Source organism: Haliaeetus albicilla, chromosome 11, assembly GCF_947461875.1.
Source record: "Haliaeetus albicilla chromosome 11, bHalAlb1.1, whole genome shotgun sequence".
Lineage (NCBI taxonomy): Eukaryota > Metazoa > Chordata > Aves > Accipitriformes > Accipitridae > Haliaeetus > Haliaeetus albicilla.
The window spans coordinates 13,533,885-13,561,293 of record NC_091493.1 but is presented as its reverse complement, the minus strand read 5'-3'; the positions used below and the strand labels follow the sequence as shown (position 1 = coordinate 13,561,293).

The 27,409-nt window shown below is 40.2% G+C and overlaps 2 protein-coding genes across 2 annotated transcripts in view; one reads left to right on the top strand and one right to left on the bottom strand.

Moving 5' to 3' along the window:
- ANXA11 (annexin A11) overlaps positions 1-9,352 on the top strand; it is a 28,150-nt gene extending 18,798 nt beyond the window's left edge. The window contains exons 11-15 of the mRNA XM_069796188.1: positions 462-555; positions 1,324-1,419; positions 4,034-4,092; positions 4,715-4,837; positions 8,614-9,352. Coding sequence (XP_069652289.1) covers positions 462-555; positions 1,324-1,419; positions 4,034-4,092; positions 4,715-4,837; positions 8,614-8,673 — 432 coding nt within the window. The 3' untranslated portion in view covers positions 8,674-9,352. The remainder of the gene's footprint in view (positions 1-461; positions 556-1,323; positions 1,420-4,033; positions 4,093-4,714; positions 4,838-8,613) is intronic.
- A 981-nt stretch (positions 9,353-10,333) lies between these two features.
- On the bottom strand, positions 10,334-24,429 carry PLAC9 (placenta associated 9). The gene is made up of 4 exons (XM_009917862.2): positions 24,065-24,429; positions 13,081-13,181; positions 12,021-12,141; positions 10,334-10,526 (listed from the first exon to the last, which is right to left on the bottom strand). The coding sequence occupies exons 1-4, from the start codon at positions 24,120-24,122 to the stop codon at positions 10,516-10,518; spliced, it is 291 nt and encodes a 96-aa protein (XP_009916164.2). The 5' UTR covers positions 24,123-24,429; the 3' UTR covers positions 10,334-10,515.
- Between the last annotated feature and the right edge of the window lie 2,980 nt (positions 24,430-27,409).

Below are 27,409 nucleotides of genomic sequence, written 5' to 3'. Positions count from 1 at the left end.
TTTTGTGCGTTCCACTTCACCATGTAGCAAAGAGAAAACCCTGGATCGTTTCAGCGCACTACTGTCATATAAATAGTAGTGTAAGTAGCTTTCTACATAGTATGCCTTAGCCAAAAGACAAGAACATCACAGAACATACCTAGAGGTGTAGACTATAAGCTAGGTGTAAGCCCTGTTAGGAAGAACAATTTTCAGGTACTTTTTAAACAGTTTTTTCCTCTTTAATAATCTGGAGCTCTTGTGTTTGAGCACTTATGCCTCAATAAGTGAGGAAGACTGCAAGCATAGCATATTGTAGGAAGGTTAGAACTAGTTGCTATTTATTGCTTGCTTCTGTTTTCCAGCAGTACACAGACTAAGTATAAAAGGAGGGGAGGCTGTAAGGAAGCAGATCTGTAACTCAGCTTTTCAGCCTGACTGCTTTTCTGAATAATGAAATGTGAATTCCCTTCTGTGTTTAGGAGCTATATGCAGCTGGAGAGAACCGTCTAGGAACTGATGAATCCAAATTCAATGCCATTCTGTGTGCAAGAAGCAGGGCCCACCTCAGAGCAGGTAATGGTGTCCTCTACACAGACAGTAACTTCATTCTGTTGTGTGTAATGATAAAAATGATAATATCTGTAACGATAAAAACAAACAACACTGCTCTGTACCTGAATTTCCCCCATCTGTAAAATGAATGTAATGATACCTCAATGAAAAGCAGGGTGAATTCTGCTGAGGGAAAGGATACATAAGAACTACACATTATGACCATCTTAAATATCAGAGCAGGGAGTGGACATACTTGTTCAAATGTTTCTCTGATAAAAGAATCAAAAAACTGGAATTGTTTCAATTTTGCATGCTTGTGTGTGCACAAGACACTTGAAATCCTTCCCTTCCCCTTTTACATGATGGTGATTAGGTGTTATACCAGTGGTGGAAATGTTTTAGTAACTACATAGAACTTTTGAAATGTGCTACATATTGAGGCACTTAATGGAGAGAAAAGAGATGGGGGTGTATGTGAGAACCTTAATGTTTTCTTCTTAATTTTATTGACACAAAGCTTTCGTAGAAGAGTTTTCACTGTTTCCCTTACAGTGGTTTCTTTGTCTAGCCCTTTAAAAATATGGATAGAACTAGACAAGCTAGAAGGAGCATGATGACATGTCAGTGGAACAATGTGGTTGATAACATAGTATTAGTCTTTGAGATGTTAAAAGTTCTGTAAGTACACTGTAGTATCAAGTTCAGAAGTGCGATTGAAATGAAGCAGCACCAGTACCACCTCTTTTTGTGAGGCCGACTCCTGAAATCTTTCTTTCTCATCAACAGTCTTCAGCGAGTACCAGAGGATGTGTAATCGGGACATTGAAAAAAGTATATGTCGTGAAATGTCTGGAGACCTGGAAAAGGGCATGCTGGCAGTAGGTATGTGTCATCTTAGCAAGTTCGTTCCTGGTATTCCACTACAACTGGCTGAGATGGTGGTGTCTGTGACTCCAGCTAAGGATGATGTTCATAGTAATAATTCCAGTTTTCTGCTTTTTACATTGAGCTTTCTGTGAAGTCACTTGTGGTTAGTAAAGCAGGGCACTTAATTTACCTTAAAATGACAGATGAAGCTTTTGCTTCAGGCAGCTGCAGAATTTAAATGTCACATGTTAAAGTGAGGAGAGAATTATTAACTGTACTTGGCATTGTTTTAAGAAGTGATGAGAACTTGTACCAAACGCTGAGTCAGTGAGAATGGGGTATTTGGGACAGCTTTGGAAATCAAGCAAAATATAGGCATTAACCCTCCAATTAGTTACCTCTATCTCCTTTTAGTAGAAAGAAAACTTAAATTTGATTGCAGAGAGGTTATTTTTCCACCTTTCCTGTGGTTACAGCTTTGTTAAATCTTTCTTTTTTAAGTACTTCTGAAGAGCAAAGACTTACCTCGGGTCTACTATTGTCCTTTGGGAGGTAGTCATTAGTTTTCATGAGGTTGGGACAAGGCCTCAAGTTGTTGTGCAGTAGTTTTATTTGGAATGTTTTATTCTACGTGAAATTGTGGACCTCTTTCTCTCTCTCTTGTCTTTTGTCTCTTGTCCCTTGGACAAGACTGCTTCTTTACATCTCCATTTCTTTTTCTGTTTATTACTGTGAATTTACTGTGATACCTAGAGCTGCTGCTTTAAAAGTGTTGTTCTTTGGTTGTGAATGTGGTAATAGCTAGAAAAGTGATGTAAGAAAAAAAAAAAAGCAAATCCAAAAAAGATCCTACCAAAATAGGAAAAATGTACTTTGCATCATGTGGAAACAAGATGGGAGAAGACATTTCGCTCAGTCACAGCAGATTTTTTTCATGGTAGTTTCTAACAAAATCCTGCAAAATGGGAATCAATTTTAAAAGCATCTTTTTTTCACTCCTGTCTTGTGCATGTGTGAACTATGTAACTATTGTTCTTGCTCTGCTTGGCCAAGCTGTCACTATCGTGGTCTTTTCATGACCCAAACTGGGTCCAACTCTGTTGATGTGATACATTTGCAGACCTTTTCCAGGATTCAGAATCTGTCACCTCAAAAAGTATTGTTAGAAAACCAAACTTGGGGAAAAGAAGTATTTCCCAGTGTTTGTAGAAAGATATCACCTTGGCGAAGAAACTGTACTGTCAGAGTTTGGAAGTCCTTTGACTTCATGGAGCTTTGCAGTCACTTGACAGGTCTCCATGTAGATACAGATTCAGAATTGGGACTGTAGCTTGCAAACAAGTCAATAGCCTTTTGAGCAAGAATTGTCATTAATATTCACTGAATAACTCCTTGAATAGATTTTGGTTTGTTTTTTTTTTTATTTATATGTTTATATACACACATATATATCTATGTTGGTTGATGTTAGCATCATTTGTTCTGTGAACCTTATTTTCAGGAAAAAACAGTTTTCTAATTGCAAATATTTAATTTCACTTTCTTTAAAGCTTTCTGGATTGTACAACTGGTAACTTATAATAACATCTTCAAACATCTTAAAAGTGCAAGTGTGTTGTTTAGCTAAATACAGTGATGAATAAACATGCATTTCATTTGTCATTTGTTTTTAAATTGTATATCATTGATAGTTGTGCGTGGTGAACTGCTATCTCTCATCTACATTTTCCTATTCAGAAAAGTACTTTTTCCTATATAGTATGTGTGTTGCTGTGAAATACTTGTTTAGGTTTACCCCTTTTGTTCTGTATTGATTTTACATGATTGCTTTTGATACCTTTTTGTGCTATAAAATATGCCAGGTGTGGTTTGTTTTCTGTGTAGTTTGCCACAGATTGCATGATTGTTCACTTGTAACCAATATAGGATCAATATATAGATTTTAATTCTGATGAGTGATGGAGAATTCTTTCATTATCCTGATTAACATGACAGTAATTTGATTTAGATTTTGCTCTTTCAGATTTCTAATAAACTGTGCTAATTAAATATAAAATCCAGTCATTACTACATAAGCATGTCAAGAATTTTTCAGGAGTTCTGGTGAACTTTGTGGCTAAAAAAAAAAGTGTAACTAACTTCAAAATAAGGGTGAGGTTTCTGTCATAGGTGGCTTCCCAACTTGTGTTAGGGTAGCACTTTAATTTTTCATACCTTGCAGATGCATGGCCTAAAAGTTCTTAAACTAAGAAAAAGCCAGGAACACCACTAGCTATGTGTTCCTTCAAGCCTTCTGCCTCCTGCCTATGCCCTCTTTTCCCTTCATAAGCAAGAATCTGGTCATTAAACTTTAAAGATTCATTATGGCTGCCTCATGCTAGATGGTTTCTAGTGACAGAAAAGTTTGCTTTGAGCCATGAAGTGTAGTAGGTTCTTTAACTTTATTGCAGCTACTGTTCGGATTAAAAATTATTTCAGTGACTAACTGAAGGAGTGGAAGCTGCATTGTATCGAGTGTATGTTTATTGAAAAATAAAGCATGTGACTATCTAGGGTAAGCTCAGAAAATGACTGTGAGTTCTGACTGAGGAGGAATACCTGATTTCTGTGATACTGTTTCTTTTTGCAGTTAAGTGCCTCAAGAACACACCTGCTTTTTTTGCAGAGAGATTACAGAAGGCTATGAAGGTAGGTGCCTGTAACAAGATACATAAACTTATAGTGTGGGTTTAGTGGTTTTTTGGGGTGTTTTTTTTTTTTTAATGCTTGTACAGCTCGTTGGGATGAATTGTTCAGCTGAAGGTATTACATTTTTGAGTGGGCAGATGACTAACAAGATGTAGTCATTATTATGAAAGGCTGGGAAAATCTAGTTAATTTGATCCACTTAACAAAGAGATGTATACAGCCATACCTGAAACAACAAAAGTCTTCATTTGGTAAAACACAAATATGCTTAAGACTCATTGAAATTGGTATGTTTTTAAGTAGGGATATCTAGCTGAAGTAAATAAATAGGCAATTAAACTCACCAAACTTTCCTGACTCCCTGTCCCTCTGACACCCCCCCCCTTTTTTTCTTCCTAACTGTTCTTGTGCAGAGAAATGACTGTTAGTGTCCTACCAGTAAATTTAATTTATTAAAGGATGATAGGCCAAATTCTGTTCAAGCTTATTGAAGTCAATGCGTTATGCTAGTAAACGGCCGTTTGTGGAGTGATGATTTATATTAATTTTTTTACTAGTGCTGTATCATCCAGCATTTCCACAATTTATTAATACATTATATTGTTGGGTTTTTTTGTTTCAGGGAGCGGGAACAAAAGACAGAACTCTGATTCGAATCATGGTGTCACGCAGCGAGGTTGACCTGCTGGACATACGTACAGAATACAAGCGGATGTATGGCAGATCACTCTACGCAGATATCACTGTAAGACTTGGAGACTTTATGTTCCCTACTGTGACATCCTTTCTGCTAGTAGAACGTGGATCCTTATGCTGAATACCTATTAGCTGCACTGAGTGTAGCTGGCTGTGTTTGGCTTGCTGCATTTGTCAGGAGAGTGGAGGCTGAAGTGCCAGAGAACAGAGAGCACTTGCTTTTGTGTGGGGGCTAGATGAGCTAGAGATGGGCAGGAAGCCAACAGACAAGGAAAGAAAAGGAAATTGGTCCAGAGGGGTTTCAGAGACCTGGTCTTAAATCTGGTCTCTGTCCCAGTCTCTGTATGTGATCTTGTAGAAACCATTTGGTCCTCCAGCTGAGTAACAGTGGTGCTCTATGTCATGTGCGTGTTGAAAGAGTGTAAAGCTCCTTTTAAAAGATTGTCTCCTTTTTCTCTTGAAAGTTTGGATTTAGATTTTGGAAATAGACTAAACTTCAGATTCTTTAGCAGTTGTAGCAGTTGATCCACCCTACTACTGATATTAACAGCTGTAGCAACAGTCAAGAGGATGCCTGGCCAATGGGGAGGGTAATAAGAGCTGGAGGAGAGCAAGTGGTACCCCTTTCATTTACCTTGTAATGAAGGTGCCAAATCTGTTAAGCCCCTACTTACTACTTCTGCTGTTGATGCTGAAGGGCTGCAACTTGGTGGTGTCTGGAAGGAATCCTGCAAAGATAGTGAAGGGTAATGTGCACCAAAAAGTCTTGATGTGAGTCTTCTGCCAGCAGCTATATAGTCTTTCTGCCCATGCGCCACAGAGCTTCACCTAGCAGAAGCTTTTTCCCAGTGTGTAGCTCTGGAGTGAAGATGTGCTTCTACTGCAGTAGTTACATGCCCTGTAACCACCAATGTGTGAGTAAAAAACAGTGAGACATTGGTGGAAAAGCTGTATGTGTCTCTTCCCCACCCCCCCCCGCTTCTCTTTTGATCTGGCATTAAAATAATTTTACCGTTCAGAAACAGCAATGGGCCATACCCATTTAATGGGCTGAACTTATTCAACACTTGGTTTCAGTAAATATGGGACATGCATATGCACAGTTATGTGTATACAAACTCTACTTCTTATTTCTGTAAAGGTGGAACTGGAAATATCCTTGGAAAGAAAGTTCTTAATTCTTCTCTCTCTTTTTTTTTTTTTTTTTTTTTTAGTGGACAGCAGTTCTTTCCTTTCTGTGCATACACAAACAGGAATGTTTTTGTGGTGTGTTGACCCTGGCTGGATGTCAGGTGCCCACCAAAGCTGCTCTATCACTCCCCCTCCTCAACTGGACAGGGGATAGAAAATGTAACAAAGGGTTCATGGGTTGAGATAAAGACAGGGAGAGATCACTGAACCAATTACTGTCACAGCCAAAACAGATTCAACTTAGGGAAAATTAACTTAATTTATTGCCAATCAAACCAGAGTAGGGTAATGAGAAATAAAACCAAATCTTGAAACACCTTCCCCCACCCCTCCCTTCTTCCTGGGCACAGCTTCGCTCTCAAATTGTCTACCAGCCCTCCCCCCCACCCTCCCCCCCGGGGTGCAGGGGGACAGGGAATGGGGATTGTGGTCAGTTGGACAGTCTCTGCCACTCCATCCTCTTCAGTGGTAGGACTCCTCACGCTCTTCCTCTGCTCCAGCGTGGGGTCCCTCCCATGGGAGGCAGTCCTCCATGAACCTCTCCAACATGAGTCCTTCCCACAGGCTGTAGTTCTTCACAAACTGCTCCAGCGTGGGTCCCTTCCACAGGCTGCAGTCCTTCAGGCACAGACTGCTCCAGCGTGGGTCCCCCACGGGGTCACAAGTCCTGCCAGAAAACCTGCTCCAGCGTGGGCTCCTCTCTCCACAGATCCGCAGGTCCTGCCAGGAGCCTGCTCCAGCGTGGGCTTCCCACGGGGCCACAGCCTCCTTTGGGAACCCACCTGCTCCGGTGTAGGGTCCTCCACAGGCTGCAGGTGGAGATGTGCTCCACCGTGGACCTCCCTGGGCTGCAGGGGGACAGCCTGCCTCACCATGGTCTTCCCTACGGGCTGCAGGGGAATCTCTGCTCTGGCGCCTGGAGCATCTCCTCCCCCTCCTTCTTCACTGACCTGGGGGTCTGCAGAGTTGTTTCTCTCACATCTTCTCACTCCTCTCTTTGCTGCAGTTTCTGTGCCCCAGCAACTTTTTTCCCATCTTAAATCTGTTATCCCAGAGGCACTACCACCATCGCTGATGGGCTCGGCCTTGGCCAGCGGCGGGTCCATCTTGAAGCTGGCTGGCATTGGCTCTATTGGATGTTGGGGAAGCTTCTAGCATCTTCTCACAGAAGCCACCCCTGTACTCCTCCTGCTACCAAAACCTTGCCACGCAAACCCAATACAGTTTTATATTTTGTGGGTTGTGCTTTATGCATGCACAGGATTTATCCTGATCTTTGAAGTGTCTCTTTGTCACAATTGTAATAATTTTTATGTGGACAAAACAGTTTTCAGTCATACCTGAAGATGAAGGATGAGATAAATGCACTAACTGAAACTGTTCTGTGAAAAGGATTGGCAAGCCTCATCAACCAAAACTAGTTCATGAGCAGCTCCCAGGGAATGCTTTTTACTCTTAAGAGCAGCAGGCAAAACTCAGCTAGCAGGGGCCATTTGTGATTAATTGCATGTTTGTGCATCCATACTAACTTTCACTGCCCACAACATGAAAGAGACGTTCTCTGTGGGAAAAAACCCCCTTAGATCTTTTGATATCAGGGCATTGGTTTTAATGTGTCGTGGTTTAACCCCAGCCAGCAACTAAGCACCACGCAGCCGCTCACTCACTCCCCCCCATCCAGTGGGATGGGGGAGAAAATCGGGAAAAAGAAGTAAAACTCCTGGGTTGAGATAAGAACGGTTTAATAGAACAGAAAAGAAGAAACTAATAATGATAATGATAACACTAATAAAATGACAACAGTAGTAATAAAAGGATTGGAATGTACAAATGATGCGCAGGGCAATTGCTCACCACCCGCTGACCGACACCCAGCCAGTCCCCAAGCGGCGATTCCCTGCCCCCCACTTCCCAGTTCCTAAATTAGACGGGACGTCCCATGATATGGAATACACTGTTGGTCAGTTTGGGTCAGGTGCCCTGGCTGGGCATGAGAAGCTGAAAAATCCTTGACTATAGTCTAAACACTACTGAGCAACAACTGAAAACATCAGTGTTATCAACATTCTTCACATACTGAACTCAAAACATAGCACTGTACCAGCTACTAGGAAGACAGTTAACTACATCCCAGCTGAAACCAGGACAAATGTTTGAACATAACAGAGTAAACTTTCACTTGCTGCCCCTGGAAAAATATCCACATTGACTGCAATGAAAAGGACTTCTGTATTAATTTTTCCATACCTTTTGCTGGAAGATAGCTTTTCGGTGAGTTTTTTGGTTTTGTTTTTGTTTTTTTTATTGAACCATTCCCAGGTAACTAGTTGGACCTGTATACCACATTCAGTTTGCTAAAGAAATTTATTCTCTATGGACACTTTTGGTTCCAGTCATGGAAGGAGCATATTTTACTGTGTACTTGTGTTAGAGTGATTTCTAATTAGCAGGCTCTTTAATTTTTTCTTTTTTTTTTTTTTTTTTTGCCTTTTTTAAGAGTTTAACACCTGCTTTCTTTCAGCCCTGGTTTCATCTCTTTTGGTTGTTAATGTTGTGTTTAGGATGCTTACACTTCTTTTTCCTCTATTTCAAAGCACAAGTCTTCAACTTTTCTTTTTCTGGGTTTCTTTCCAGGGTGATACTTCAGGAGACTACCGGAAAATCCTACTCAAGTTGTGTGGTGGAAATGACTAAATGGAGCATTGAGCTTTTCTTAAAAAAGCTGCTATGATCGTGTTTTTACTTTAAAGCATCTTTTTTTCTCCATAAGTAAATATGTAATGACCTGTTTCTCCTAAAGCAATTGCATTTTAAAAGATAATATTGCATATATCTTCAATTAAAAAAGTAGGTAATAAATGCCAAAAAAGTATAAATATCAAGTTTATGTGCCATCTGCTCAGGATTCTGTATAATACCCTCAGCAATCCATTAATGACAGGTCATTATTTCTTTTCTGCTTATATTGTGCTGGAGTAATATGTTTGTTTTATGGAACAAAAGTTACAGTTGTGTGATTTAAGGTTTTATTTTGTATAAACATTATGTGCCATTTTAATGCAAGTTTTATATATATTGTATGCAGAGTTGGTTCATGCTAGCCTACTCCCTGATATGTGGAGAGAACAGCCTTGAGTTATTGTGTCTAGTTAAGACTGTTTTGAAGAAGTTTTGTCAAGTTCTGTTTTCTTTTCTTGATTGTTTTTAAGGAAGATGTGTTCCACATTTCATTCTCACTAGGCCAACTGTCACAAGGTAGTAGTAACGTTGACAGTAGTAAAGATTCTATGGTTAATGTTTTAAGGTTTTGCATTGTGCCTTAAATATATGTATGTAGGAAGAGATTATGAAATTAAAGCTGTCTATCTTCTAACTCTTTGCAGACTATGCTTTTTGGTGTTCATGTTGATTTACGTGTGAGTGATCACTCAGTTTATGTAACTTAGTTTTTCCATAGAAGTTCTCTGCTGAATCCACAGAATTATTCAGAAATTGTTGTGTTGACAAGAGTCTGGGACTTGTGTGCTGTTGATGAGCAATTGTCTGTACCTGATATATGTAATCTATAGTTATTGTTCAGTATTTTCATTTTGCATATTGTAATTTATCTTCCCTGACTCTTGGAACTCTGAATTTTTATTCTCTGCTAGCATGGATGACATCTCTTCAGCTTATCATTCTCAAAATAGAAACATGTAAAGAAAAAAAAAAAAGTAGAAGGGGGGAAGAGGTTTGGAGCTAGGTCAGTGAAAATAGACTGCTTGTTAATCAAGAATGTGCAAACTACTTCTCTTATTTCACGCACACTCTCTCTCCATTCTGTAAAGGTCAGGTAGGTCCTTTTTCCTAGAAGAAGCTGTGTGACTGTTTGTCATGGAATAAAATGGGGGTGTCATGGGCGTGGATGTTGGAATTAAACCTGGGTTGCATGTCACTACAGCAGTGGAGAAGAGTGTAAAGATTACAGAATAAGGTGGTTGCGCATCCAAATGACAAATTCTGACTAGTCCCAATTCTGCCTAGGACACGCAGATAAGACTCCTGTTTCAGTCAATGGCAGCAATGTGACTATGTCCAAAGCCAGACCACTCCATACACTCATTTTTGTCAGACAATCTAAGCATATCTTGAGAGGAAATTGCAGCTGAAAGTGTATCCTCATTGATTTACACCAATAGCAAGAGTTCATTTCTTTGCAAGGGAAGGAGTAAGCTTTTGAATTAAGTGAAGTTTGTTAGCTGTGCTTCAGTCCCAGACCCCACCTGATATTGTTTTCTTACTGAGAATGCTGTATTTGAAATGCAGTTTTGATAAAGTAGGGCTGCTGAAAGATTTAAAATAAAAAGCTTTGAAATAGTGTCTAAAAGCAAATACCTGTTTATTATAAAGCACAGGAACACAGAAGGCAAACTACAGCTGAGGATTGTTCATCCCTGCTCAAATTCTGGAAACACAAGCTTATTAAATGAACAAAAGTGCCTACTGTTTATTACAACCATACTGTTAACATTCAGCTGTCTTCTGTCTTCACAGTGCTCAGCTGGTATCTGTATAGAGAAGAGTTGATGTAATTATTTTTGGTTATACAATCAGGATCAATCTTTGTGGATAAACATCATTTAAAACATGAATCATGCCTGCTCCTTTAAAGTGGAAAATTGTCACTTTGATTCACCAAATCACAGAAGGAAGATCCTATCTGCAATTGTTGAGCCATTTGGCAGTTGTTGCAAGCTCCATCTGAGTAGTACTTACTATAGATGTGCTGCAAATATGCCAAGGTTTCCATTTTAAATTCACTGTAATACTTTACTGGAATACTTTTCTTTTTTAAACAAACTATTATTGCAGGGGAGTAACTGAATTGTTACCTATTAACTGCCCCTTACAGAAAACTGGAAATTTTAATGAATAACAAAGTTGGTGAGGATGTATCAGTCATGGTGACCAGATCTGTACAGCCAACTGCAAGAAATAAAAACCAACATAAACTCTACTGTTGTCTACTTCAAGCCCACCTTCTATCATGTAAGTGCACTATGGTATACAGGTGTGTATGTACCCATGTACAGCTCTCTTAAACCAACAAACAAAAAAACCCAACAATGACAAAACTGACTTCATAAACATGTCTCTGGATGCTCATACCTTTCCACAAGAGGTTTATTTTCCACCAGGAGTGTCTCTCACCTTGTTAAATTCACTGTTGATATTTGGGCAGAGAATGAAGAGGGCAGAGCATTATAAGAAGCTGTGTAGAATAGGTGGTCTCATCCAAATAATTTCTGTTGTGGTTTAATGTATATCAAAAATGTTTATCCAGGAGCATGTTTTGTGTGAGAGGCTTGCATGTCAAAATTGGATTTAAGATATCAAAATGCTAATACTTCCAATAACTTCTTTGGTATTTTGTTACCCTCCTTTGTTTCATTTGACACACATGAAACTAAAGAATCACAGGATCTTAAAACTGAAAGAGAGCTTGAGATTGCTTAGTCCATCGTGCAGTTCTAAGGTGTGATGCTTGTTTAACATTTCCAGTGCTGAGGAAACTGCAGTCATGTAATTTCAGTGGATCACTGTCCTTGTAAGAAAGCTTTGCATTGTGTTTTGCTTGAGTCTTTCTTGCTGCATTATTTCTTGTTTTATTCAGTTTTGCAATGGGGAAGAAAACACAGTTTTCATCTTCATGGCAGCCTTACTTGTTCTGGTGGGCTACATTGATATTCTTTAGACTAAACATCCCCAATTTAGCAACCTTTCTGTGTAGCTCATGTATCTAGCTCTTTGGCTGGCTTCTTGTTTGTTTGGCATTTTGTTGGGTTTTTTTATTCTTTTATTTCCCCTTCTCTTCCCCGCCCCCCCAGTGGTTGTTGAAACCTGGTGTCCAAAACTGGACCCAGTATTTCAGCGGAGGCCTTAGCTGCACTGGATTGAATGAAGGAATTACTTCACATCTTGGGGGGAGAAAAGAGGACGTATTTGGTAATAACATATGCAAAGCTGTTCTCAGTTTAGGTTATATCCCACTAGATACTTACCATCAAAAATGTCTATAAGTGGGGTTCCTGGAGCAATGGGGATATTTGATGTTGTCTCACTGATGATGTTGAGGAGCGATTTGACTTCTGATTCTAGATGCTCCACTGTTTTTATTACCTTCTAATGAAAACAAGGGAGACAAATGGAGAAACGGTGTAGTCAAAGGGTCAATTGGAAGGCATTGTACTGAATGTGTTAGTGGAAGTGCAAATCTAATGTCCCATAATGCCAACAGCTAATGTAATTTATATTGCGCATTGCAGATTTAAATATTTCTTGTGTTATTCTGGCCTCTAGTGGCACAAGGTATTAAAACTTCTGCAAAATTACAGCATCTCTCTATAAAGAATCACCCATAATTTGACTTCTTGGAGGGAGCTTTGTGTTAATTTGTTTTTAATTCTCTCTCATTTCTGAGCCACCATCATATCCAAGAAAAGAATCCACGTGGAAGATGAGAGGAGCTGATGGGGTGGAAAGAAGAGGGCTGGGAGTAGAGCAGAAGAGGTAACATTGCCATTTAAATGAGAACCAACAGCATGCAGTTTGGCAGCTAGCCAGCTGGGAATAGTTAGCACTGGCCATGTATCTTGTGAGTGCTTAAGACATCAGGGAGAAAACCTAAAACTTTGCAGCTTTCCTAGAGTCACAGTCACGGAGTTCATTTTGCTCTTGAGTGTCTGCAGGTGCGAGCAGAAACTTGTCTGTCACTCTTCATCACCTGCAGAGTTTACATCTAGCCAAGACTGGATGCGAAACTTTACAAGTATCGGTTCTGAGATTGTTATATTAAAGGCACAGTTATGAACATTTTAGAAAAGGCTGATATCTAGCAGTCAGTGATTGGTTAATCAGTTGTTTGGAATTCATCAAGATTATATGTTTCTGATCATAATAGCTTTATGGATAGTTACAAATAATGACATCTGAAAAAAATAGATCTTGAATAAAATCGAGAAGGGACAATGTCTAGAATCATCATTCTTCTTTCTTTTCTGTAGTCAATAAGGATGGGGCAGAGGTCTGGTAAGGACCAGGAACCAGTGCAATAGCTCTTACCTCTTCAATAATATCTAAGCGTTTGTGGATCGTATCATGTTCGTTACACCAGCTCCCTCTTCCCAAACTTCCAGGTAACATACTGACAGGGTCTGCAGCAGCTGTAAAAACAGCCACAGTTAATTAGCAGGAGCTTTTTAATAGCAGCCCTTACCTTTCTGACTTCTGAAATGGTATTTTGCATGCTAAACTGCATTTTTTTTTTATGAAGCCAAATGTAGGAGTCCCAAGTAGAAACTGAACCTCTCTCCCAGTAACTACAGCTATACCCTAGTACTGTGAACGTCTCCTTGCCTGTACGTGTTGTCATGGTTGGTTGGAACAAGGTGTTTTCTCTTGCCAGGGGTATTTTTTGTTTTGTTTTGTTTGTGCATTTGTTTTACACAATCTGTTTTTTCCTACCAGTGCAGGGTAAGTTTATAGACTGTAACTCTGTCTCTACAAGTATAAAACCTAAGCATTGGGAAGATCTACCTTACACATCAGCTCCTCTTAGACTTTCTTCAGAAGCAGCTGTTGTGGTAAAGCTTTGAAGAGTAGCTAAGTTGGTCCACTTATGTCCCAAATGGATACAAGCTGGTGATTGCCCTGAGCCGGAAACTTGTCCCTAACAGTCTGATTTTGCAATGGGAAGGGAAACACTAAAAGTATGTACAGCTGATGCGATTTGCTGACCAAGTCACTTGTAAATGGTGCTATATACAAAGTCACTTATCTCTGTCAGTTATCTGTATTTACCTCAGTACTTGTGAGCTCTTGCTCTTCGAACATTTCATTCTGCTGGCTGTCCTCCATGAAAGGTCAGTACCTGCTGGTGTGCATGCTTTAATGGAGCCAATTTGCTTTTCATAATTTCTGTGCAACAATTCAGTAATGTTTAGATTTTAATATGTATGCATAGAACTATAGCGGAGTATTTTAAACCTCACTAAAATGATAACATATCTTGCTCCATGTAAAGTTAGGTCTTTTTCTTGTTTGAGGCCTGAAGAAGCTATAATAATGAGAAAGCAGCAGTAACTCATTCTGTCATCATTCGACTGTAACACAGACAAAAGGGGAACTGTGAGTCTGTGTTATAATGAACAGTAAGAAACACAGGAAGAGCAACTAGTTCTGTCTTCAGTACTGTTGGGCGAGAGCAGTGGTTTGGAACTGCTGCAGTGCCTCATCACAAGTCTGTGCCAAGATTTTGGGAGTGTATGTATCAGATGATGGCAAACACATGTCAGTAAGGATTGTAGCCATTGCAGTTTGATGGGATGAGAGATGTACTCTGAGTTGGAATGGTATCCTTGAAATTGGAGGGTGGAGAGGAGAGGAGGATTAAATTGTGATCTGATGTCATTTAGAAATGGGTTTGGCAGAGCTAAGAGAATTTTGGGGGGTTTATTTGTAACAAGATTTTGGTTTGGGTTTTTTGGTGCATGCACCAGGAGGTGGTGCTGTTAGGACAGAATCCCAAAGAATTAATCTACCTGTTCACAGAAGACTGCTGAAATATGGCAGGTACTTAAACACTAGCTGCTTTGTAGTTGCCCTTTTTTTCCCTTTGTTGCTGCTGGTGGTGTTTTGGGAGTGTTGTTACCTTGTAACTTAGTAGTCAGTGAACCATGGTACTTCTCAAAATTCTTGCTTATTTACATGTTTTTTTTCCATCGTGGCTGGAACAATACGGAGATACTGAAACTCTGTGTCAAAAATTGAGGTTACAAAGCAGTGACCAGTCTTTGTCGACAAACCTTGGCTTTCCTAATAATAGGATAATAGCAAGGTAAGCTCCATTTTACTGTCAGAGATCAATAAAATTTCCACCTTTGCAATATTCCTAGCTCTAGCTCTCTCAGCATCAAGCCTGATGGCCCGATTCAGCTGTACGCTGAACTGCCACCCACGTTGGAGAGAGGACCAAGGGCAAGCAGAAGGCATTGTGATGATGTAACTGTGGATCAGTTGTTAACTGCTGGGAACGTTCCCAGATCTAACTACAAATGAACTGTGAAAAGAGGCAGCAGAAATCATTAGGTGGACTAAGAGCAAATGGAACAATTTAAGAAACCCCCAGGAGGTTATTTTTTCACTGTATTAACCTAGGTGTAGATGGCTGGATTACAAGATTGGATGGAAAGTCTGGGTGAAGGCCAGCACCAGTTGTATGCGGTTGTTAAAGGAGCTTTTGGCCAGCCATAAGTTACATGCCAGGCTTGTTTGGTTTTGTCCATTCCCTAGGAATGGAAATGCAAGGGGGTTAAGTTGGCTAGCTCAAGTTAGTGTTGGCTACTTCTCTTTCTCTGATCATGCATCTTATATCATGCTGGTCCGTTAAAGAAAGCCCAGAGAAAGCTCCTTCTTCCTGCAGGAGAAGCAGAAGTAGCTGTCTGTCCCGCCCGAATCGGACTCTGACCCAGAGACTCTCTGGCCTTTCCAAACTGCCTAACGGCATGGCGGGCATGCCTGCTGGCACTGTGAAGGGGTTCCTTTCACCTCTTTCCTGATACAGGACCTTAAATCCACAAAGTGACTTTTTGAAGCAGAAATTATATAAGTTCTTACACAAAATGCCACTTTAATCACTCCTATAGCTTAGCCCTTCCTTGTGAAAGAGGATTCTGTTCAGCACAAACCTCAGCATTGTGCTGACTGCTACTCTAGGCAGTGTACGTAGATGGGGAGGTTACGTATGACGGACGACTGTCATTTGTTCAAAGCAGGGTGTGCTATGATAGGTATATATAGCCAAGGTAAGGTTGTTGCATCTCACTGTGAGGTTAGCAAAACACTGCACAGCTTTGTGTGCACATGCACGTCTAGAGAACTAGGTAAAGGGGTTGCTGTGAAATGCAGGACTCGGTGGTGCTTTGTTCCTTGGAGTGGTTGCTTCCTCTCTTCTGACACAGAGACAGACAGCTTTCTGGCACTCAGAGCACATTGCTGCTTTATAAACTGTATTTGGCTTACTGAAGGAGGAGGAAGTGTCTTGTCCTAGTTTGATAGGACTGTAAGATGTTACTCAGAACCACAGGACTAGTGCAGTACCTAAAAAATTTGACAGACAGTCGAAGCCTAAGTGTCTCAGGAAGCACCTTAGAGCTGTTGTTAGCAAGTGATAAGATTTAGTAGAAACCAAAGCATGTCTAGTTCCCAGAGCTCACAGTATGGAGTTGGCTGAGGGCTGACCCAGCAGAAACCCCCTCAGCCAGGGCCTGCGTGTCTGTGTCTGGTTAGCAACTTTTGCTCTTGTACTTGTGACTGCCCCTTCACCACCATGCTAGAACAGGGTACTTGAGGTGGGCGGTTGCTGCTGCTGGCTGGGCAGCCAGTGCTTTGGTCAGTGTAGTTTTCTTCTGTTTTCTGAGCCTTGGCTGGAGGCTTTGGCTGCTAAAACCCCTGATTGTTATTTTGTTGTCTGGCTTTGGCTCTTAACCCACAGCCTGTATCTCTGGGATGGGCTGTTCACAGGACACATCCGGTCCCTTGTAAATATGGCACGTATCTGGGTCACTATGGTCAGACAATTCAGCTGAAGCGGTAATTTCCACGTGCTCAAAGGGAGTCACATGTTGCTTATGAGTGCTGCCCTTCTCTGTATTGCAGTTGGTGAAAGAAAATGACACAGTCTGCCTTTGGCACTGACCTCCAGTAGCATCTCTACCTCATGTAATAATAGCAGTCACCTTGTAAAGGGAGCAAAGAATGGAAGGCTGCAAGCCATGTAAGCAAAAGACTAATGGCCTTTTAGGATACTTCCATGTACTTGCTCTCTTGTTGCTGAAGAAACATTTTTAAAATGTAAATTAGAATTTTTACTTGTCTATGTGTCAAAGCAGATGCATAAATGCAGAAAACTTTGATAGTAAATTTTAAAGCTAACAGCTTTTACAAGTAAACTGTTCTTTGTATGCTGTATAAATTACATATTTAAAATGTGTGGGTATTTGCAACTTCTGACAGCTTAAGCAAGTGTGTAGTAGGCATATTTCAATGTCTCAAATATCTCATTTGAAACTTAACGGATTACTTCAGGCAGGTATTTGTTGTAATGTTTCAATATGGCAGAGAGTATGTTACCTTTCAGCTAACTTCCGATCTGCAAATTCCCACCTCATGCTTCCTGCAAGTGAGATGCTTCAATTCTTGAAGTCCATTCTATTTGATACCCAGGTGGTTATTTTCCATCAAGAATCAGAACTCTCTTGTTCAAGATAAGAAAAGGACCCGTGCCTTTTTACCTCTGATAAAGCCTTCTGTGCTACGTTGATGCTGCCCCATAAAGGCTAGGTGGTTCTAACTGCCCTGTGCTGTCATACAGTCAGACACCAGCAGATGGAGCAGGAAAATGGAGAATCGCTGAATTGGTTGCTAATAAGGATATGTTTAATAGAAGAATATGCTCAATGTTTGAAAGAAGTAGCATGATGAAGAGTAAAGATCTATGTATCATGGTCAGCCTGACTACAAAATTTAATTTTGTAGTAGGAGATAGAAAGAGCAATGAAGTAAGAATTAAAACAACCTTAGCAAACAGGTTAGGAGCAAAGGCCTTAGTTTTAGAACACCTCTCAGTTAAGCTCCTCTGCCTCCTGTACATTTGATATATTCCCCTAACTCCCCAAGGTGTTGCTTCTACACAATCCCTGAAGAAGTTCCCTTCTAGGATCATCAGGATTCTGTCTATCCAGATGCTGTTAAATGGTTAATTTTGATCATCTAAGTAGTTGCTAATACTAAACATCGGAATAAACCTGAGTAACTGCCTCTTCACTGTCATTTGCTGCTGGTACTAAGACTGACAGAACTGAAGTACATGATCACACAGATCTGGTAGGTCTTTATAAGTATTCTTCCTAAAGAGGCATTGCCGGTCAAACTGAAGTTACAGACTTGATACAGAAATTACTGGGTTAGGTTCTTTGGTCTGTGTTATGGAGAAGGTCAAGCTGAGTGACCATAGTGTTCCCTATTGGTCTTAAAGTCTATAAAATTCCTCTTGTATCATTCTATGGTTAGTGTGGTTTTGACAGTTAACTGAGAGTTCATGTTGTGCTTAGTAGGGAGGGAGAGGTAGAACAAAGCAGGCCACAAGCCAAATGAAAGACAAGTGAGATGGAAACAGGAACCAGATGGCAAATGAGGAAGCCTGAAATCATGTGATGGACCAAAGGGAGTAAAGGAGAACATGTCTAACTCTTCAAGAAAACATACTGTGCTGTGTGTTCTTGTTTGCACTGCATTAGGTTTAGCAGTATCCTTTTATTCCTGGGACTGTATAGCATAAGGTGGCCAGATAGCTTTTAATCAGAAAATGAAGGGGGTGGTAATGGATTTATGTTCCAATAGGAAAAAGGTCATGAACTTGAGTATCAAATTCAAATGGTGAACCCCCAACCAGTTTGGGAAGAATGCAACAGACCTCTGAAGGGATTTGCTGATCCTTGCTTACATTATTCCTTGTCTAAATATAAGTGTTGGACTCCACTTTAACATGTATATATAACTTTGAAGTGTTAGCACAAGAAATTACATGGTTTACAAAAGTGGTTGGTGAAGTTAACTTGCAGCTGCATACAGCAAACGTTCCATTGCTTTGAACCTGAACTGATACTATCAGTATTAGTGCTTTCAGACCTAAGACCATGTTAAGCCACGAGTGTTAGTCATATTTAATTTTGGGGACTGTTCTTAACGGCATCAAACTTAGTTTCTGGTTATGTCAACCCTTAATTATATTGGCATCCTTAGATATGGAAGTACTGGGTTAATTTTCTGTACCATTACCAGTTTCATTATCACCAGTGTGCCCAAATTCATTTTAAGCTGTATTGTATATAACTTAAGCTGTATCAAATTTTATTATTAGGACACCAAAAATAATTGATTTGGCTAGAATGTGTTGTATTGGAAATGCTTTTTAATGCGCAGATTGTCTTCAAATTCTTACATGCTCAGGAGCCTATCTTTAAGTGGACATAGAGCATCTTCCAGGCTGTAATCCATAAAACACTGCCTAATACTTAACTGTGATTTAGGCACCTCTGAACCTCTTTCTAGATTTTAGAGTTTCTAGTTGCTTAAAGATAAGGGAATTCTTGCCTTCAGTGACTGCAAGAAAGACTGCGGGAATTGTAATAAATATGTACAATTTCTTAGCTTCTTATATACTGTCATAGGTTACTATACTTACACTGCAGAAAACTGCAGGGGTTTGCTTATATATACATGCAAATATACACACACACACACTCACACGTAAACATATATATGTACACACACCTTTATTAGGCTGTAGCTTTTATGGCAGAACAACACTGCAAATTCCATACAGGGCAAATGTAGAATATCCGAAGTGGGAGGTGGAAGGTAAGCATTGTATATTAGACAGAGAATTGACAGTAGAAAGCTCTTCTGGAATTTGGGGGGCAGAGGAGGATTGGTTTGGTTTGGGTTTTTTTTAAAAATCATTTCAAGAAGGTACATTGAAAGTTTTTAATGCCTGATTAGGGTTTAATCTGTAATCTATACATTCACTGTATGCTTCAACTGCTGCCTGAATGCCAAGTCTTGGAAAGACTTCAAACATGGAAGAAAATCCAAGGGATTCCTCTGCTGTCCAAGATTCATGAGCCTCTGATAATAATGGAAACATCCTGAAGTAAGTTTCTTCCATGAAATTAATTATTTTTAATACTAATTTTAGAAGCTAAATAACCATATCAGAAAGTCAAGTTCCAAACCTGCAGACCTGGTTCGTACTCTGTTTATCAAGACATAGAATATGCTACTATGAATATTATTTCAGATCCTAGGTCAGTTAAGATTGAACTTATTTTAATTCTTTTTTCCCCTGACAGAGAAGGACCAAAAAGGAAATCTCATGCATTGTGGGATGTATTGCATTAGTGAAGGTGGGTCAGGGTATCAGCCTACCAGTTCTTACTTCTCTAACTTGCCTGTCCCATCAACCTACATGTGAGATGCCATGTTGTGATGTGTTGTGGTCTTACCATGCCTCACTTGTGCTTGTGAAATACGCAAAATTGGAAACGGGACTTGGTAGAAATTGTTCCTGACTAGGAGATGGCTGCCATGTGTTTCTGTGTAAAACTATTTCATCTGGAGGAAGTTCTTGCTATCATGATCCATGTCATTCTCATTTCACAAGGGAGCTTCAGATTTTGCTTACTCAGCAGTGGAGACTGAGGGGGGGGGGGGGGTACAAGGCCAGGGATAGTTTGTGCTGCCAGTGGGCACTCTTTTTCAGGCACAGCAAAATCTGGGGCCCCTGCCTTGGCTGTCTGCCAGAAGCAAAATTACTACTTGAAAAAACACTTTTCTTCTGCTGTGCTACCATATTTGCAATTTTAAGAAGCACTTAAGTTTTGTATATTTTCACTCAAAGGAAGGAAGATAACAATAAAATGTTCCTGTGAAGGAGCTGTTGGCTTGGAATATGTTTCCAGCATGCTGGTCTTCTGAACAAGCAGCCAGGGAATATCCTCTTGTGTTTGTTGCTGCAATGGAAAATGACTACAGGGAATTAGACTGATAAGAGACATAAGCTACATAATGTGCAGGTAGGTTACTCTAGTTCATGCTGTAATTTACGATGGGATACCCTGAAGCTTTGGGCTGCAAACAAAAATCTCCCTTTATTATGTATTTATTTCTGTGTGAATATGTATTTGTTTTGGAAACTAAGGCAAAGTGTTAGGAGGACTATAGCTAGTAGCTGTATAGGACCTACTTGTGAGTGGAGAAGGGGATGAGCTGTTTTAGGAAGAAGAGGAGCCGTGTTGTAGCGTATGTAATGAATTTAAGTTGTGTAGCATGAGTGAGCTTAAGGCTGATTTGGCAATGGAGGTGGTGAGATGCGTGAGTATTTGATGCCACCATCAATTTGAGGATGACCACTGGTATCTGGGGATAAAGAGTTCTTCAATTTTATGAGGACATGGGTTTTGGTCTGTCTTTAGTAATAGGAGCTATGGTCATGGGGAGTTGGGGTGAGGCAAGTCTGTGACTTATTAGTCAGCTCTGTGGTTGTGTAGTTTGCATATGAGTAAGTTAGGGTAGTAGAAAGAAATGTGATAGTGCAATGAAAAAATATCCTTGTAGTTTTTTTCTAATACTTGAACAAGTCTAAGAACTTGCTTGAAGATATATTTTCCTGTGGCAGACACACACACACTCTAGATCTTGGCATTCATGGCCAAGATTCACAGCTGTTTCAACCAGAGCAGACTGGCTGCATTTGTAAATGTAGTTGCATCCTGCAGATGAACAGCAGGAGTCCAGTATTTCTAAACCCCTGACTTTTTTGGAGTTTGATATTAACATTTGCTTTGTACATGGAGGTTACAAAGTCCACAGAACTTAATAAATTCCTTTTAACTATATATAACAAAACATACGGTTTTACAGATATATAGAATCTGTAAAAAGGCTAACTTTTGCACAGGACCCCTATCTTCAGATGCCTCATGCTCTTAAAAACACACCTACATCTGGGTACACTTTGTTGTGACAAATGTTCTTTCGCCTTCCTTGTTGGAGCTCAGAGATGAATGTTTGCAAAGACTGTAATCCTTGCATTGGAGATGGTAATGCCAGTAGGTTTCTATAAGGACAGAAAATACCTATAACATGGGGTATAGGTTAAACCACTACTAGTTTATTAATAGAGAAATATGAGTCCAAGTCTGGTTTAAGATAGGACATCTCTCATAAATTTTTATTGTGGATTTAATTCTACAATGCAGTACTTGAATCTCCTGGAGGCAAAACGCTGTTCTGTGAGAATGCAAGTGGTCAGTTTTGGGCAAAAGTGGCTGTTCTGCAAGGATTTGTTTCTCTCCAGTTTCTAGGCAATGGTCTAGCTTATAGATCTTCTCAGCTTTGATATGGCACGTGGATATCAGAGGATCCAAAGAATTCTGAGAAGTCATAATATGTTAGCTGAATGAAAAAAAACATTCTTACACTTGGTTTATTTTAGCTTGCAGTTAAAACCAAAGGAAACTTCTGCTGTTTAAAAAAAAAATCATGCCACAGTGTGGAGTATTGAGCAGCAATGCCGCTACTGGAGCTCTGCTGTTGCTGTTTCCCTAGCAGCATGCTCAGTACTTGGTTTGCTCAGCTAAATGGAGCATGTCAGTGGAGCCAGCCTGCTTGCCAGCTACTTGTTTACCTGAGGACTCCAGGTCACCTCTCTGACATGCATAAACATGCAGCAAAGACTTTGCTGTTGGGGTGCTGCACCCCTCAGAGCGATTTGCCTGGAGGTTTTTGTAAGAATGGAAACATGTTTAAATGGGGCAGGTATTGAATGCTCCTGTGCCCCAGGCTACATTTGAGCAGCATCCCACAAACTTACCCAGCAACAACAGCAAGGAACTAGAAACTGCGGCCATTAGGCAAGAGCACATGGTTGCATCCAAAAGGGCTCCCGCGCCAGCCTCTCCTCTTGAGCTATTTGAAGGCTGAGCTCTATGAATATGAGATTAGTCATATTAATGGCTGAATTAAAACATAAACTCTACTGTGGCCAACACTGAACTGTTTTTAAGAGGAATCCATGGGGATTGGGAGGGAGGATCTGTAAGCAAATCAAAAGTTAGATTCCCTAACTCAAAGGTAGCAAAGGGAAAGTAGGGATGACTTTTTTAAGCTGGTACTTTAAGCTGGTACTTTAAGCAGGTGCTCCCCTGGCCATGACAGACGCAAAATTTCCCATCCTATATGAAGTACACCATTGAGACAGTGAAAATGATTCCCTGACTGAGTAGCTACCAGCTGGCATGATATTGGGTACTAGTCTCCACTGCAGTTATTATTCAGGTAGTATTCTATTTAGCTGGATTTTATCTGAGTTTGCTAATGATTTCAGCTTAAAACCATACTTTGGGGGAATAAACAAAAACATTTTTCCAGCCTTTTTTTTTTTTTCTTCTTTAATTTCACAGGTTTTTTGTGAAGCTCGCAAAACTCACAAGGCGATAGTGAGTACTTGTGGAATGAAAACAAGTTAGAGTGCCCTTGCTGGGGTATTGATATTTCAGTTCATCACACTGATAAACACTACAAAGCCAGTCGGGTGGGAGGGAGTCAGGTCAAGGAAGAGTGACTAGGACTTGGGGGCAGAAGGGACTAACAGTTTTTCAGGAAATGTTTTGATTGTAATGCAAACTTACTACCCTGCCATGAAATACAAACGTGTGTTGTCAAGAAGTGCAGAGGGAAAATAAAGCTAAGCATCAGCTAGCAGAAAACACGTAATACAAACAGGCTGGGAAGCCAGGTTTGTGGTTACACAGGGACTATAAACCCTTGATCTAGCCAGACTGAATAGGTTTCAGTCACACTGTCAGCTACAATGTGATTAGAGGTTATTCCAGCACTAATCTGTTGTTAATGAAAGTAGAATTCAGATGCAAGCTTATCAGATGTTCTGTGTTTATACTTCATACTCCTAAGGCATTTGTAGGAGGTGTTATGTGCCTCAAAATCTCAGGAATAAGTAATCCAAAGCAGAAGAGAAAAAAATGCAGTGCTGTAACCAGCAAACCTTAACAGTTTGAATAAATGAAAATCTTTCTCTATTCACCTTGAACTTCAGTCTCATTTCTGAGTAGATTACTGTGTATTTTAATAAGGCTGCCAGAAGAGTAATTACGGAAACACAGGTCACTGGCTGCAGCACCTGAATGCAGTTCTAAATTTCTGAAAATACAGTGATAGTATCTCCTGTGAGAAGTGAAAAATCTCTATCAAAGCTATATGCTTCCAGAGTGGACTTTAATAGCACAAAAATGAAGTTTTTCCTGTTAAAAACAATATTCCCACAGAATTTTGACACATACCTGTGTCACCTTCATACAAAACCCATAGAGTCAGCAATACTTTGCCTCCCCCTCCCGCCCCATGCAAAGGCTTTGACCAGGCTACGTTTAAGCTATAGTTTCTGCTTTGCAACCTCAGAGTCACTTACCTAAAAGATCTTGCTCCTGCAGGACTAAAATAAATGCCAGTGCCCAAAGAAAAAGCATGGTTTCAGCCTCTCCAAGCTCTGCTGTAGTCCTGGTAGAGAGCCCTGCAGCCTCCCTCCCCAGCTTCGCATCGACTCCTCCGTCCAGCCGTTTGTGCTGAGGTTTAGCCAGAGTTAGGAGGAAATATGCCCAGGCTGAGCCAAGATTCTTGAGCTGTTCTCTTCTGCTTCCCTCCTTTTAAAAAACACCCTTCCAGCTCCACGCAAAGTCCAGTTACCCAGGCAGGCTGGCAGTGGTCCAAGCTCCCCAAAGGTTGGTTGTTTTTTTTTACCCTTGTATTTATTTACACGGACTACAACTGGAATGTGCTGAAGAGCTTTGGATCCTATAAATACAGCAAATGGGGCAAGAAAAGGAAGGGAGAAAAGAGGAGGAAGGGGTGCTTGATGTTTCTTTCCCTGTAGGTCTTCATCTAGGGCGGGGAAAGCAGAAACACTGGAAAACACTATCTTTAGATTTTGTGAGCTTACAGGGCTTTTTCCATTATTTGTTCATTTTGAAGACTGCTGAAACATCTTTTCTGGGCAGTATGAAGTATGGCAGTGTTGTGGGAGGTGGCAACTGTCTGTGGTGCTTTCTGTTTGGAGGGCACCATAGGGGTTCCTGAGGAGCCGTCTGAGCTCTTTTCAGTTTGGCAGGGTTTTGAAATAGGTTAGACTTGGTAACATCACATGCAAAAAATAGTGCTGCTAATGGTATTCTGACAATGTGTGTGATTTTTAGCAGGATCTTAGTTAAATATTAATTGTTTGTCTTGAGGGTTCATGGGTGCTGACTGGGTAAGTGTCAGTCTTTGACCCCACTAGGCTGGTGTTCAAAGACTTAAGGTGTCTCCTTCCTGGTATTGTTCCTCATATTCATTTAAGTTGAGTTACCTTTTTTCAAACTATTGCAAGTAAAAGGTGAAAGGCCATTAAGGTGTCCTACTTAATCCTGAAGGCCATTGTCCAGGATAAACAGTGTTCTAACTATTGAAAATAAAAACCTGCAAACTAGAACAGATTTTCTTAGTCTTTACTTCCTCTCTAGCAGTCAGAAAATCAAGTTATTTGAAACTATTTTATGCTATTATTACTATATTGTATTTCAATATCTGAAAGTGACCCTGTAGGGATGCTATTGGAGAGTTCAAAGTACAGTCATCCTCAGTGACTTCCAAATCAAGTTAGATTGTAAGCTCAATTACAAGGCAAAATAGCCTCAGTAATAAAGATTCTGTGATTGAAATTTAGCTGGTAACTTCATTGAGGCACTGAGCAAAACAGAACAACCTCAGTGTGCATTGAGCCTTCAGGGCTGTTGCTAGTAAGCTAAAATTTTTGTGAAATAAGAATTAAATTGGATATGAGAATTAGAGTGATGGTGTTTTTCTGGGTGTTTTGGCTTAAATCACTATGTAGAAGTACTGCAATTTTTTACAAATTCTTGTTTTGAGGATAAATCTGATCATTTCTGCTGTGAAAAATTATATGAATTTTAATTTTGTTATAAACGGGTCTTTAGAGAGGAACTGCGACAGGTAACAGTGAGTCCACTCTGTTTTATTCTGTGTTTGAATATGAGATGCTGACGTGGTAGGCTATGATTTTTGAAGTGAGAGATTATCTACATGTTGTCTGCGCTTTGGAGAGAGGAGGCTGAGGGGCAGAAGAATATTTATGAATAGTTGGCTGCTGTTTTTTGAATGTGTTTGTCCTTTACCCTTGTCCTTTCTTAAGCAAAATCACCCGATGCATTCTCTGTATTGCAAAGGGAGCCTGTTCGTGAATGCTTTTCTGCATGCTCTCTGCCACCCTCTATACCATACGATTAAAAAGCAATGAACATTCATTGAATCAGTTTTCCCTTCAACACACTGTAAAAAATAACACAATTTCGATTCCAGACCACCTCTGCCAAGGTCACTCACCCCCTTTACAGCACATTTCCATGAGGTGGTTCTTGAATTGTTCTCAGGCTCCTGGAACAGTTCAGTCCCTCCAAGGGACTTGCTTCTTATTTTTACATATTGTTTTATGTTTGACCATGGTGAGGTGCTGGTCTGATAGCCATGGAGAACTAAACAAAATAGCGAGGGTTTTCTCTAGTATCGTACTCCAGGGGTTGTTTCTATAATGAGAGAGAAGCTCTTTCCACTGCAGGGAAATGCAGCCAGAAAGAATACTTCTGCCAAGTAGTATTCTGGTTTTCAGTAGGACTAGCTGTCCTGAGAATTTCGATGGTCTTAGATAATTAACCAAGATGACTTTTGTTACTTATAAATACTCAGAATGAAGCTACAGATTAAGACAACTTAACTGGCAACATGAAGTACAAAAAATCCAGGGTGTGTGACAGAAATCATCAAATTGCAAAGTAGATTTTTCAGTGCAAGACGGAACATTGGAGAGCAAGAGAAAGAATATGTTACAAGCCTGTTTGTCTTCTGAAAAGTAACTGATTACCATCAGAGAAAACATTCTTCAGTGCATTCAGCTTGGAAATGTCCATATATGAGAATATCATGAGATCATATGAATATAGGTTTGCACGAAATCCAGCTGTTGAGATGTTCCCAAGATACCAGCAGCCAAAAAAAGCATACCAGTGAATGGGGATGTGAATTTTTGCCAGCAGGCGTCTGGTGAAAGGGAGAGCAAACATAAGGATTAAGTCTATTTGGGGAATGGGGGTTTTTTGTACAATCTTTCTGTATCTCTTTCTTTGACTAGTCAAATGCTTGGCAAAAGTAATAAATAAGTGCACAGTGATCCCACTGAGCGTGTAGGGAGAAGGAACAGAATAAACAAAGGGCGTGTGTTAGGACTATGTGCCATGTGAAAAAGATCATATTTGTTATTGGGCTTGAAATCCTGCAGTATGGGTTGACAGAGGATATAGCTGAGCATACACTTGGCAAAAACTGGAGTGCACTGTACTGCAGTCCCTTGGGACTTTAAGTGAGACAGAGAGAAAATTAAGTGGAGATTACTTCAGGGAACAAAAATATGGTAGAAAACCCATCCTTGTAGGGAGAGGAAAGCGCCTTACACCGAAGAGAAGGAACTGAAAGAGAGTAATCTCTATCCTGGATTTAACACTGGTGGATGATGAAATCAGTGCAAGGTTTGTGTGTCATGCCTACCTGCCCCTGGGAGAGGATTTGTGTCCATTAGGGACTGTGGAGATTCCTTGGGCTCTCGTCACAAGCTTAACAGCTGCTATAGCTGCTCATGACCAGAAGTTCTCGCTGCCTGGAGGTTGCTGAACACCTTATGTAAAATGAGGCTTGGTTCATGATCCTTTTA

What these genes read in the sequence shown, in the direction of transcription:
- PLAC9 (XM_009917862.2), bottom strand. Translation starts at nt 24,122, where the DNA reads ATGCTTTTTCTTTGGGCACTGGCATTTATTTTAGTCCTGCAGGAGCAA. An exon ending in GCAGGAGCAAGATCTTTTAG is followed by an intron (nt 13,182 to 24,064) that starts GTAAGTGACTCT and finishes CTGTTTTTACAG; the next exon opens with CTGCTGCAGACCCTGTCAGT. An exon ending in GCTTAGATATTATTGAAGAG is followed by an intron (nt 12,142 to 13,080) that starts GTAAGAGCTATT and finishes TGTTTTCATTAG; the next exon opens with AAGGTAATAAAAACAGTGGA.